At 36.1% G+C, this 12,918-nt stretch overlaps 2 protein-coding genes across 2 annotated transcripts in view; both read right to left on the bottom strand.

Annotated features, from left to right (window-relative positions):
* Window positions 1–180: 180 nt before the first annotated feature.
* LOC107707370 (troponin I, slow skeletal muscle-like) lies at window positions 181–4,255 on the bottom strand. The gene is made up of 7 exons (XM_016511358.1): window positions 4,083–4,255; window positions 3,250–3,271; window positions 3,157–3,163; window positions 3,012–3,053; window positions 2,128–2,259; window positions 1,627–1,716; window positions 181–363 (listed from the first exon to the last, which is right to left on the bottom strand). The coding sequence occupies exons 2-7, from the start codon at window positions 3,261–3,263 to the stop codon at window positions 181–183; spliced, it is 468 nt and encodes a 155-aa protein (XP_016366844.1). The 5' UTR covers window positions 3,264–3,271; window positions 4,083–4,255.
* Window positions 4,256–11,471: 7,216 nt separating this feature from the next.
* Window positions 11,472–12,918, bottom strand: part of phlda3 (pleckstrin homology-like domain, family A, member 3) — a 3,963-nt gene continuing 2,516 nt past the window's right edge. Inside the window, exon 2 of the mRNA XM_016511373.1 lies at window positions 11,472–12,668. The gene's annotated coding sequence lies outside the window, so the exon portion shown is untranslated. The remainder of the gene's footprint in view (window positions 12,669–12,918) is intronic.

Raw genomic sequence — 12,918 nt, 5'->3', positions numbered from 1 at the left:
AATGTTTTCACTGGCGTAACCTTGAAGGATTAACAGTTTCCTCCCATTATCTTACATGGAACATTCCATGATCTTTCTACTTGTGTATAGTTTTGTTTTATAAGGTTTGATTCATATCGATATACCCATCTGACATGGCTTGAATGGCTTGGTCATATAACTTTACATGTTCAGATGACGTCATACCTTCTCAGTATCCTCTTTCTTTACAGATTTGAGGTTGGCTCGTAGGTCCATTGAGACTTTGTGCTTTGAGCCTAGGAGAGATCGGAGGATGGCGTCTGCTGAAACCCTCACCCTCCTCAGGGTGGGCCGCTTGAACTTCCCCCTCAGGTCCAGAACTTTAATGTTCAGGTCTTTGACCTAGAGGATGGACGGTCGTTTGTTTAGTTGCTTATTAGATATCTATATGCATATATACACACTAAGGCTTTGTTCCAAAAGCTAGTGAGCTCACTACATAGATAGCATAATTATACCTTCACAGGTTCAAAGGTAGCATTGCTATCTTTTTTGAATTGAATAGTATTTCCGAATTCTTATTCATAAAACAGTAGACAAAAAAACGATTTTATGTGCATTTTGGTGCAAATGCTGAATGGAAATGGCAAGATACGCATAGAGTCTTAAAAATATGCATAAAAAGCTTATGCACTCAACTGAGTCGGATCAATTTTTTATCCGATAATAAAACATGCATAAACCACGATGGAAACACATTTACTGAATAAATTGCTATTATATGATTAAGACCCGCAGTGGCTTCTCATACTAAGAATTAAAAATTTTTTTTACTGATATTTGGCACCAGTTTATCAGGAAGTGACAATTTTGTTCTCTTCATCTCGCTGGATGGAAACGGTGATGCAAATGTTTTATGCGATATTCCAATTTTGTGCATAATTCAAATTCGCAACTTTGGATGGAAACAGCTAATGACAGCATGATGTAGTATGTCCGGATTAAATTCATACTACACACATTCATACTGTACTGCTGCACTGTAGTACTCAGACAGTGTGTGATTCCGGACGCAGCTCACGTATTTGTTGTGGAGAAGGCAATCCCATAATGCACTGCAATGTAAAAATCCATGCAAGATAGCAAGCGAAGCAAGAGAAATGTCAATTATGAACAAAATTCTTTCAAAAGTGAACAGTATATCTAAATATATTTAATACTAATTAATGTACTATTTTAGCAAATATTTGTGTGTACTTTGATGTCATTTTTATGCTGATTAGAGTCTCATGTTGTTAGCTTAGCAACATGCTAATGCCAAACTGTACTGGAATCAATTGGGAGTTGATTCCCATGAGTAGCACTTTTTGTACGACACAGTTGTAGTCTATTTACATTGTATCTAATTAGATTCAATTTCAGTTCGTATCTTCCCTTAGAAGGCAATTGACTAGGCCTATGTAGGGAGTAGACAGCAAGGCAGCTCATAGCCCATACCTCTGTAAAAAAAAAACATCTACCAAAATTTCTACCACCTTTTCATGAAATCACAATCACAAAGAATTGCACACTAATATTAGAAGCCTACAAATAGAGCAGATGGAGACAGTAACTTGTGACATTGTCCAGCTGGTTATTAAACTATGGCTTATGTGGTTTTCATACCTCACGCTTATTCAGTAAGACTTTGGCTTCAATATCATAGCGCTCCTCATCCACCACATCAATCTTAGCATGAAGCTCTTGACAGAGTTCCTAAAAGAGACAGAAATGTTAACTGAATTTCAGGAATCCTTTTTTTTTATGTGAATGCGTGTTATATTACACACGGTGCCGACTAACAACATAAAAGCTCAACCAAAAAGGTCTTTTGTTATAAGAAACCAAATATCAAATGGCAATTTTCCTACTTATCGTTTCACTCAAACATACATCTCATAAAAATGTCCATGGTTGGCTATTTACATTGCAATTAGTCAAATTAAGATAGGCATTGGGCAAGACATTTGCATCAGCCTTATGAAAGCTAATATGCAAATAAGCAATGGTTGCAGTAGCACAAGCAGCAGTGATTGTACCATTAGATTTCAAGTCGTGAGGATTGTTGTGTGGCACCAAATGAGCAAAACTGTAAGTTTGGAGGGGGACTTCATTTAGCACGGTTACCTGAAGCTCAGCGAATGACATGCCCTGTGTCTGCAGAGGAGGAATTTTCTCCAGCAGATACCTCTGCTTCTCCTCCTCTTTATCCAACATCTCCTGATCCAGCTCCTCTTTGGCCTTGGCCACCATCAAACTCTGAAACCACACACATCTAAATGTCAATGGGCCTGTGACTGTCCCAATACCCAATCCGTGGTCTTTGCTTTTGACAACTTGTCTACTTCTGTGGCATATTTTGGGTATTTAGCCCAAGTGTTCAAGTGGGACCACAAGTGTGTAGAACGTTTAATTACCTGATGGGACACACTTACAGTGTTGTATAAAAATCCAAGTAAAGTATTTACAGAGCTTTATTTACACATTTTGGTTTTCAATACTTTGCACTTTAAAATAAATTTCTTAATGTCTCTTTAGTATCCCTATGTAACACAAGACATTGTTTATTAATTGTGGTGCTTGCAATTAAGTGATACAAATCAGTTGCAAGTGTTTTACTACCAGATTATATGTAATATATTAATTAATATGATGAATGATGGGATAAGCTTAGCCTCAAATACTGCTCTGAAGCCATAATTTGAGATATTCTGGATTTAGTGTTCATTAAGGGCACTGAGCTTTGGCATTTTTCGGTCCTGGTACACACTTACTTTTAAGACTAGAATTGTGGAATTGGGACAGTCCCAACATTATCTTGGTTAAGACATCTAGTGATGTGTTATTGACTCAAAAAAAAAAATACTATTCTTCTTATGAATTAGTGATTTTAACAAACCTCTAACCTCCAAGTATTAAAATCTTAAATCTCAAATATTGCTGCTTGTTGAGCGGGAAAAAAATGATAAATATTAATGTAAATGTTGAATATATACGTGCTGCAAACCAACCTTTAGCATAAGCTTTCTTGAGGCTGAGATCTTGGACTTCCTCTGGGCCAGAGATGTGAAAGTTATACCGCAGTACAGGTAGTACAGATGATCAAATAATCAAAGTTTTAGTTGATTTGTTAGAAAAAAATAATGCATAACTTACCTCTTGCCTGAAAATACAGCATAAAATGTACATTAGTATATACTGACAACTTATTACCAGAGATTATTGTTGGTATTAGAGATCCACACTTACCCTTGTTCAGGCATCTTGGCAACTAAAAGAGAGCAAAATCATTTTATTCAGTGATTTCTAGATGCATTTGATACATCAAATTTAACTCCCACTGAATTTCCACTGACTGAATTTAGGAATACATCACGGCCACATCCTGTCCTCCTCTGACCCACTCACATTTTCTGCATATCTCTAGTCAGTGACCGAAACACCCCTCAAACAAAGTCATGAGGGATCCTACTACTTTCTCAGCTGGATTAACACAAGAGCAAGAATTTGGACCCGTCCGGTTCCACAAATAGAAAGTTATCTAAAGAGGTAAAGCATTTGGTGTAGGGTACATTTTGGAAAAAATAAATGCTTAAGGTTGTAAGAAAACCGTCAATTACTCACAAATATCAACACAGAACAACTGTCCTAGGTAAATTTATTATATTATATTATATTATATTAGATTAGATTAGATTAGATTATTCAATTTATCTGCAGAAATTATTCACAAATTGATAAATTGATAAAACTACTAATTATATTAAATTATATTTCTCTAATGCATCATAATAACCCATATACTTACCTGACCATTACGAGAGACTTTATTAATTATGAAAGTTATGAGAATGTCAGGATGAAGAACGCTGATAAAATGAGACTTTCACTATTTCAAAAAGCTATTAATAAGACAATAAAACAGTGTCTGGAAATTAAATACAGAAATGTACTAAATAAACAAAAAAACAAGAGTACCTCAAAATTAACGGAAGACCGCTTGCATTTAGTTTAGCATGAAATATATATTTTTTCAATGTCTCTTGTGATCAGCAGATGTCCCATCAGTAGAAGCATCTTACCTTACAATGTGGGTTTGTATCGTGTTGTCCTCAAACGGATTATTGATAACAGAATAGAGATGTGCCCTCTTATTTAACCCACAGCGTCTCTGTATCTCTAATCTGTCAGTGGAGGATATTATTAGAGCGCAAATCTTTCACTCTCTCCTTACACGTTCGGTTCATCTCATGGCTCCACGGCTCTTTACTATCTGTCTGCTGTGCCAGTTTATCTGCTCAGAGCTGATTCGTCTGCTATGCTGTGAAATGTCAATATGCAGTGGCTCCAAAAAGTATTTGGACACTTAAGCCACTCTTAATTCAGAATGTCATTGTATTACTTATAAAATATCAAAACATATGTTGCTAGAGATTTTCTCAGGACTAACAGCGCTTTTCTGAGGCATTTTATTGGCAGTGATTTTTTCCACACAGGTGTCCGGTTGGAATAAACACAGGTGTAGATCAACTATCAACATGGTCCACTAACATCTGGCAACAATAAAATGTCAGAATTAAAGGAATAGTTCACCCAAAAATGAAAATATGCGAAAAAAAATTCTAATCCTCAGGACATCCAAGATTTAGATGAATTTGTTTCTTCATGGGAACAGATTCAGAGAAATGTAGCATTGCATCACTTGCTCAGCAATGGATCCTCTGCAGTGAATGGGTGCCGTCAGAATGAGAGTCCAAACAGCTGATAAAAACATCACAATAATCCACAAGTAATCCACACCACTCCAGTGCATCAGTTAATGTCTTGTGACATGATAAGTTGTGTGTTTGTAGTAAAGAAATCCATTATTAAGACGTTACTATCCACTATAATGCTTCCTACAGTTCATTTCGTCTGAATCAGGAGAGAAATACGTACACATCAAGAAACGTTTACAAGCCAAAACAGTTCTAAACAAATATATTGGTGGATGTTTATGTGAGAGCAGACAACAGGAGATTGACTTTTTCACAGGAGGAAGTGTTATTATGGACTGGAGTCTTGTGGATTACTTGTGGATTACTGTGATGTTTTTATCAGCTGTTTGGACTCTCATTCTGACGGCACCCATTCACTGCAGAGGATCCACTGGTGAGCAAGTGATGTAATGCTGCATTTCTAATAAATGCTAATGTCTTACATCAAAGTTCACATAAGAAAGAGTGTTTTCTCCTCGGGGTGTATTGTGTGTGTGTGTGTGTGTGTGTGTGTGTTGTGATTTGTCTGTCTGCATGTGTGTGTTTTGAATCCAGCACCTGTCGAGCAGCAGGGCCACATTCCTCTCCTCACGGACCCCCCTGCTGTGCTGAAACATCTCTCTCAAACCCTGATCCTCTCATGCTGACCTAGAAAAACACACACTGCATGATGGTCTCATCTGCAATGATTGTGAATATGTATTTTTGGAGCAGAACTAAAGATACAGTATGCCTGATAAAGGCAAGACACCACGGGTGAATAAGGTAAAAATTTTAATTAGAAATCATACTTTCCCCAGTTGATAATTACATTAAGAATTGCAAACATTAAAGTCTTGGAAAGGCAATTCAGAGAATTGTTTCTAAACACAAACATTTTAGAAATGTATTGCTGAAACACGTTACAACAACTATATGTGAACTGTAGCACTGAATCGTGGAGTTAGGCCATTAAATAGTTTTTCACTATTTTTGTATTCATGATTTTTTGGGCGGGGCTGAAATCATGTCTGATCCATTCAGGTTGTAGCGGTATTTGACAGAGAGGCGGCAGCTTTCCCGCGAGTGGGCGTGGCTTCAGCGCCGCCAGCGGACACGCCCCGCAGAGAATACTGCTTATTTTTTTTTCAAGATTTTGATACCTTATTTTATTTACTTGGCGTTTTTTTTGCCATTCAAATATGGCTGGGTGGTTAACAACACATTTTTTCTGTGGTGTGAAACTCAGAACATATATTTAATATTGCTTTACACAGACTTTAAATTTGCAAATGAGCCATTATCTAATTGAATATGCACTAATTTGCATAATTTTCCAGAACAAAAATCTGAACATTGTAAAGCCAGGTTCAACATTTTTGCTTAATTTATTAATTGACATATTGGAATTAAATATTTTCGGAAAGTTGATTTTAGATATCTGTTTTATCACTCCATAAATCTGAAAATACCGTCACCAAGTTTTTTTTAGGAATAAAATTGTATGTATAAAATTAGACGAATGACATATGAACAAACCCCTCTGTAAATACCCTCAGAATATAGATATGAATAAAACTGTAATGTATATAAGTGTATGTAAGTGCTGCTGAAGCAGAGATTTCTGACTTTGCAGAAGAAAAAAATTATTTTTGATAAAATGGCTTTAAAGATATGTACTGTAATTGAAGTCTACAGACGCAAATAGATAAAGTGTAATAAAATAAACACTTAAAGGTCTATTTAGGATGTTTTCTTTCCATTAGTCTGAGTTATGAAAAGCTGAATAACCCAAAATCTCAAAACTAACCAGTGCATGAAGAATCAATGTTTTTGTCTGTAGTAGTAAAGCAGGAACATCAGATTTCAGTGTTAGATTTATGAATCCACTTGATACAGTGGCCTGTAACACTAGACCTGACCTTATATTAAAAAAACAGCGTGTTGCCATCATATAGGGTCAATGTTATGAAAATATATTTAGACCAAAGTCAAACTGGCATCAAACAACAGCAGCCGCACTCTGCAGAGAATCAGACATTCATTCAGTCCTCCTGAGAACCAGAGAACCTACAGCAGGGCTGTATCTATCAGGATCATGTCAACAGATGCTTCTCTCTACGTGTTTCTTCAGATATGAGGAATATATACAGTATATATATATATATATATATATATTACATTTGACATAGTATATTATATTATTATAATGTTTATATTGCATAGCCATTTGAGCTGCAGAAATTCTTCTTCGTAAACATCAGTCCACATGATGTTTGAGTCAGTCTGCCCTCTGCTGGAGATCTTTATGCACTTTCATCCAATCAAATGTAACTTTTACATTTTATTATGTAACTCAGGGACTCCCAAACTTTTTTGTCAGGGAACTCTGTCGATCTAAAATGTTTATTTGAAGTACCCCTGAGATTTTAAGTTAATATCTTAATAAATTAACAACACATTTTCATGTTCACAGTTCTCTGATGTTGGGTAATGGTCACATGACATTCAAGTAAACAAATAAAATATTTAAGTGTGTGTGTGTGTGTTTATTATTTAGATTTTCTGTTTTAATTATTTAATTAAAGGCAGAGTAAGTGATTTTTCAAAACAAAACAATTGGCTACCAGAAATCACTTACTCTGCCTTTAATGATCAGCTTTTCATCAACGCACAAACCCCCTGCACCCACAATCTTTTGGGAAACCCTGACAAAATATAATATAATTAAAAAAAAAACTTACTAAAAATATATTCTTAAATATATACCTATTAAATATTTTAATTTTTATAAATATTTAAGACATGGTGAACACATGTAAATAAATATGTACATTATTAATAAATTAATTAATAATTAAAATATACTAACATGCTGAACAAAAATGTACCAATGCACTAATTAGGTCTAACTTTCCATTTATACGTATAACACATAAGTTCACAGTCTTAGTAATGAGTTTTAATAGTCTAATATTTCATGCTGGAACTCAAGTGCGGCTTTAGTTTTCAGGAGAATTCACACTTTATTGACAGAGATCATTCAAGAAAGTGTCTGTTTTCTGTTTTATTAAACACATGAGCAGCAGGTTAAAAGGTCCTGTTGAATTCATCAGGCTCACACTCGTCTGCTATTTGAACGGTTCACACACACGTCTCTCTGCTCTTCACATGCCTCTGTCAATGACGCACACATCCTTCTGGAATGTGTCTAGAGAGAGACAGGACAACCACAGTCAAGAGAAAAATCAACAGCACATTAACGTGAAGATTTCTGCTCCTTACTTTCTTCTGTGAAACACAAAAGAAGATCATTTGAGAAATGTTGGTAAAGACTGCCTTTTATTGAACACTCTCAGGATAAAAATAAAAGGTACAAAAGCTGTCACTGAGGCGGTACCTTTTCAAAATGTACATCTTTACAGCCTTTTTTACCCCAAAAGATGCATACGTATACCTTAGTGTACATATTCTAGATACTAAATGTTTGGATGTTTCACTATGACCACCCCCTCTCCTTGGTCTTCAAAAATGTCTGATATTAATGTATTGACACTCTTATGGAAATATGATAATATTTTGTAATTATCATTTAAATCTGACTCATTTTTAAACTGTGTGTCATAAATCAGCATCTCAGGAAAATGTTATGGGGTTTCAAATCAAAATATGACTTTCTGTTACGAAACAGGACATTTATTTTATACATCATATGACTAAAAGCATGTTTATTACACATTTTGGGAGACACAACAAATAAATAGGGAAAGAAATGATATTCCAATATTCCTATGAAATATTATAGATTATTATGAAAATCTTGTCAATAAATGTAAAAAAAATCTATTGTTTTTGCCTATGCATGTTCATTCATGTCTTTTTATTAAAAAAAAAAAATTTGAGTCCCGATGTCCTCTACCAAGGACGTAGCATAACTTATGAATGAAATCTCATTTTTTATTTTGTTTTTATTTTATTTTTTACATTTTTATTAATGCTCTAAACAGTGTAATGACATGAAAAAATACTAAATTTTTTCCTAAAATGTTTTGCCGGGTCTCAAGAGGTTAATATTAGTACCTAAAATCTAAATGTTATATTAGTAGCTTTTGAAAAGGTACCACTTTTGTACCTTTTTTCTGAGAGTGTATGGACAAAAAACACAAAGACATTTCTCAAATTATCGTCTTGTTCCACAAGAAAGTCATACTGATTTAGCAAAACATGAGGATGAGTGATGACAGAATTGTAATTTTTGAGTGAACTATTACGGTACTTCAAACCGATTTTTATATCCACCAATAAATTAATTTAATAAATTAATCAGCTTTAACATTTGGTCATGATAATGATTTTTTTATTTATTTATTGAATTTTTAATCTAAAACTATTTGGATTATTATTTTTTTATTTGATTAATTAATTTTGTTTTTTTTATTAGTTTTATTGCATTTTTTAAATTTTGTTTTTATATTGTGTTTTCTGACTCTGCTTCTTCCCGACAGCCAAACTTATTCTCTACTACTTCAAACTAATTCGTTGTAGAAGGATGTGCATATATGAGCACCCTTCCTGCAGTGTTTATCATCAGAGCTCAGCTGTTGAACACGCTTCACGTGTATTACTGCAGGTCATTTCTCTCATGACCCGTGAGTGTGTTTATGAGCGTGAATCCCTATACATGCAGTCTGACTGCCACCGTGTGCCGCCTCGAACCCCATTGAAGCCGCAGAGACACACCCTTGGGAAAAGATGCCACAACATGTCCAGGTGCAGACTGAAGCATTATGTAACTGGGAGAGACTGTATGTCTGTATGTGTGTGTGACATTCAACAGGAGTCAAACGAGGCAACCTGATTCATTTTGAACAATCAAATAAATAACTACATATTTATAGCTCTTATCGACTTCTGAAGGACTTGCGACTGAGCAAATTAAAGCTTAGCAACCTCTACAGAACAATTAGTAGCCTGTATTTTGGTCTAATTACAGTTCAACTCTATATACACACAATCAAAGAGGACTTTATTCTGAAACTGCTGTACACAACACAGCAAAGCCATTGCATACATGTGGTGAGGTCCAGCAGGCTGTAAGGAAGCTGCCAGACTGCTGAGTCATCTGGAGACTGTGGCTTTTTTTAACAGAGCCTCCTCAGTAGCTCTGGCTCTGGGGTTTTCCACACACAATCTTCCTATTATTGCAAGGCCGCAGGCACAGCCCAGGGCACCGAACGGCCATGAAAATGCGTATAAATAGTATGCCAAATAAAAACGAAAACTCGTGGTATTGATACGCAAAAATTGACTTTGGCGTGTATATGCTACGCACGTGTTTGGCGTGCATATAATACACAGTTTTCGTGTGCATATGATACGGAATTTGTTGGCGTGCATATGATACGCAGTTTTCGCCTACATATGATACGCATCAACCCCACAACCCTAAACCTACCCATCGCGTAGCATATACACCCCAAAGTCCATTGTTGCGTATCAATACCACGAGTTTTCGTTTTTATTTGGCGTACTATTTATACGCACTTTCATGAGATCGGGTTAGGAGATGAGACCAGAGCTACACTGGAGAGCGTGGAATATGACAGTCGATAGGCGCCTACACAGTCTTCAATGCTGCCTACACACTCAGCAGGGGACATCAGTAAAAGTTCACTTCACTCGAGTGCATTAGTTGATTTGGAACGGATTGCAACATCATGAAACGCAGAGTCATGCAAATACAGTTACAGCGATCGATGCCTATGAGTGTGTGTTTGTCAGTGTTTTTAGTTCTAATATTGCGATCAACAGCAAGCCTAAGTTCCTGACGGACATTTTAACATGCATGAGGGGTGAACTGTGTTTGATGTTTGGGTATTATAAAAACTATAAAAAAATGCATTTTGCTTAGTTCATTATACTTATTTTATGGAATGAAGTTTCATTTGTGGCTCAAAAAATACATATTATTCAAAGACTGACATTTTGGCTTGTCAAAAATGTTACATTCAGCTCTTGAAAATTTGTTGACTTTAAAATCATGTTTTTTTTTTTTTTAAACCAGGAAAGGAATGGTTTTGATGCACAATGTTGTTTTTGTCTTTGTCTCTTATAACAAAAAAGTTCTGTTCTGTTTACCCTGGGGGGGTTATCGCTGCTCTCCCTGCTCTCATCCATGCTAGGCTGCATGGATGCGCAAGGAGTTCTTGCCCAGAACAGAACCATACCGCCAATCCAAACTGTATGCTAATTGTCAATCATCTTTGACGATAGTGGTCCTGACAGAAATAGACATATATTTGAACAAATGAATATTAATATTTAAACATCTAATTAAATATTAATGTAATAGAATTTGTCTTCTCAAAAACTCTAAATTTGTTAATACATGTCTGTTGCCATGTTTAATATAAAACATGGTTTGTTTATATTGCATGTCTTTTTAACTGTTATGTGGTCCATGGCCACCATCATAACATTGTGACGGCCCCTTGACTCTTTTCACTTTAGTCAAACCTTATACTGATGTGCAATGACTGATGGGTATTATCTACTTCCATGTGCAGTGATTTATCAATGCATAATTGTTTGCATTTACCATAGTTTTCCACCAACTGGATCTGATCTGCAAGTCATTATTGGGTTGTGACTTTGCAGAAGCATATGTGAAGATTTCATCAGATTTTCAGTGACTTTGAACGGATTTTTCACAGTCTGTCATTTCATTTAGGCATTTATTATGATAACAAACCGGTTGTGGCATGCTTCAGATTAATACTACACTTCCCTTCACGCCTTAGTTTGTTAATGCATGCACTTCCACAGATTACTATGCACAACAGCAAAACACATTCATCCTGATGGAAAAAAAGCCGTTTGACAACTTCTTTGATGGCCTCACGGTGAGACTGACAGCTGGGGAAAGCAGGCAAGGCGGGACATTATTAGTCAGTGAGGCCATTGTCCGGGCATGTGCTGCAGAGACACTTCAGGTTGAGAGTCGAGAAAGCGACTGAGAGCTAAAACACTGCTTCTAATTAGCATTCAAAATCCCACTGCTGCCTCGGGCCTCGACAAACTAATTCACACCGATATGTCTTTCAAAGCCACAAAATCATTCTTTTTATTTAGACAATGTGTACCTAATGGCATACTGAGAGTTGTGCAGAACACATTTCCTCTATAATCTTTTTTACCCATCACAATGCAGACGATTATTATCAAACTTTGGCAACCGCTCTGGTTATGTAGGCAGAATATGGAGAAAATTGTAGTAATAACAGCATTGCCCCGAGGAAAACAAAATAAAAACACATCCATCAAGTTTTCCGTCCAGTCGGGATACATTCCAAGGAACAGCAGCCTGCCGTGCTTTCTGTGTGGTTTAAAAACCTTTACAAGTGAATGAATCCAGATTTCAAATACTTATGAAATGTTAAACAGTGCAGCTGTAAATCATAATTCATCTATGGTTAATGTCTCCTAAAGCAGCATCATGCTTTCACTTATAATACTGAGTGCGAGTCCTCCATTTAGCACGAGGTAAATATGTCTCTTAAAAGTATAAAGTCCATGCCAAAATCCACTCTGGCATTGTGAGGAGTGTAATTAGCATTGATTTATAGTGAAGAGCAATCCATTGGGTCTCTGTTGCCGTTGACTTCTGCAATAAAAGTGCATGGAAAAACTACACCGTGTACAAAACATCCATGGCGTGACACCCACATGTACAAATCCATTCACTGTGTCTGCGAGCATGCCAAGAGGTGTCACTTTGATAAATGGTGGAAGCACAAAAGAAAAGAAATAAATGAGTTTTAAAGTAGTCTGCGTTTTTCATCAGGTGTTTTCTTAACATTGGGCTCCTGCCTTCACTTTCTTGTCCATGGTTTCTCCTCTTTTGGATCCAGTCCTGCGTCTGGGTTGAGAAATCTAGGGGACACAACAGTCATACTGCATTAGTTTAAAGACTTGTGAGATTCATCCAGTGAAATCTATTTTTTCAGCACACTGGAGGTTTTTTTATTATTAAAGGGGTCATATGATGCGATTTCAAGTTTTCCTTTCTCTTTGGAGTGTTACAAGCTGTTCGTGAATAGATAAGATCCCAAAAGTTGCAAAGACTAAAGTCTCAAACCCAAAGAGATATTCTTTATAAAAGTTAAGACTCTGCCACGCCCCC

Source organism: Sinocyclocheilus rhinocerous, unplaced genomic scaffold (assembly GCF_001515625.1).
Source record: "Sinocyclocheilus rhinocerous isolate Xijiao unplaced genomic scaffold, SAMN03320098_v1.1 scaffold625, whole genome shotgun sequence".
Taxonomy (NCBI): domain Eukaryota; kingdom Metazoa; phylum Chordata; class Actinopteri; order Cypriniformes; family Cyprinidae; genus Sinocyclocheilus; species Sinocyclocheilus rhinocerous.
The sequence above is the reverse complement of the archived record's forward strand: the minus strand, read 5'-3'. Positions and strand labels throughout refer to the sequence as shown.